At 52.6% G+C, this 1,438-nt stretch overlaps 1 protein-coding gene across 1 annotated transcript in view; it reads left to right on the forward strand.

Annotated features, from left to right (window-relative positions):
- Nucleotides 1–239: 239 nt before the first annotated feature.
- Nucleotides 240–1,438, forward strand: part of LOC106820216 (uncharacterized protein y4jA/y4nE/y4sE-like) — a gene marked incomplete at its 5' end in the record, with an annotated part of 2,605 nt that continues 1,406 nt past the window's right edge. The window contains one exon of the mRNA XM_014824754.1: nt 240–1,377. Coding sequence (XP_014680240.1) covers nt 240–1,377 — 1,138 coding nt within the window. The remainder of the gene's footprint in view (nt 1,378–1,438) is intronic.

A 1,438-nucleotide genomic window follows, 5' to 3' on the forward strand; every position in this document is an offset into this window, starting at 1 on the left:
GCAGCGCCATTGGAAGACGCGCGGTGACCCGTTTGCTGCGGTCTGGGCCTCAGAGTTAGTTCCATTACTTGAAAAAGAACCCAAATTGACAGGGCTAACCCTATGGGACTATTTGGATGAACAGCATCCCGATGTTTATCCCTATGAACTGTTGCGGACACTGCAACGCCGCGTCAAGCATTGGCGGGCCACGCAGGGGCCTGACAACCCGGTTATATTTCGGCAGTCCTTACCCCCAGGACGGCAGGGACTATCCGATTTCACCCATCCAAGAGCCACTGTAACCATAGCGGGACAGCCATTTCCACATCTCATCTACCAATATCGTCTGGCCTACAGTGGCTGGCGCTACGGCCATGTTGTGCGGGGCGGTGAAAGCTATTCAGCACTGGCAGAGGGGTTACAGTATGCCCTGCATAAATGTGGTGGAACTCCGGCAGAACATCGCACCGACAGCTTAAGCGCCGCCTATGTCAATCAGAGTCAAAAGAAACAACTCACGCAATCGTACGATGGTCTTTGCCTGCATTATGGCATGATCGGGACAACGAACAATCCCGGACTCGGTCACGAGAATGGGGCGGTTGAGACCGCACATGGGTCGTTGAAGCACCGTCTGGATCAGGCCATCAAGCTGCGGGGCAGTGCTGACTTTGCCAGCATTACGGAATATCAAGCCCTGATTGATCGCTGCATTGAGCGTCTCAATCGTTACAGTGTGACGCGCTTTAAGGACGAGCAAAAACATTTACAGCCGCTGCCGAAGTATCGCTTCATGGATTACTCGGAAATTTCGGCCAAAGTGACCACCAGCAGCACGATTGATGTCAAACGTTGCCTCTACACCGTGCCGTCACGACTCATTGGTGAAACGTTACGCATTCACCTCTACCATGACAAACTGATCGGGTTTGTCGGGCAAAGCCAGGTGATTGAATTAGTCCGGGTCTATCCCGAGAGGGCAGCGGAAAGAGCCCGACGCATTGATTATCGCCATGTAATTCACTCGCTGGCCGCTAAGCCCCAGGCCTTTCGATTCTCCAATTTCCGCGATGAGTTATTCCCAGACGATCACTACCGGCAACTGTGGCAAATTGTTGATCAAAAACTTCCGGCCAAAGACGCCTGTAAGTGGATGGTCGCCGTGCTGAGGATCGCCGCAGACCATCAGTGCGAGAGGGAATTGGGACAAACCTTATTCCAGCAAGCACAAGCCAATAAGTTGCCGACTCTAAAGATGCTGCAAGCACAATATCTGCACAAGAAGGATCAGCCAGAGCTGCGCACAAAGCAGCACGATATTGCGGGCTATGATGAATTGCTGACCGGCCGCTGGGTTAAACCTCAAACCCAAGGAGGCACGCCATGCCTCTCAAGGTGATGTTGAAAGAGTTACGTCTCGCAACCTTCAGTCAAGAACCTGGAATAACTATCAACG

This window comes from Priapulus caudatus, unplaced genomic scaffold, assembly GCF_000485595.1.
Source record: "Priapulus caudatus unplaced genomic scaffold, Priapulus_caudatus-5.0.1 Scaffold8536, whole genome shotgun sequence".
Classification (NCBI taxonomy): Eukaryota; Metazoa; Priapulida; class Priapulimorpha; order Priapulimorphida; family Priapulidae; genus Priapulus; species Priapulus caudatus.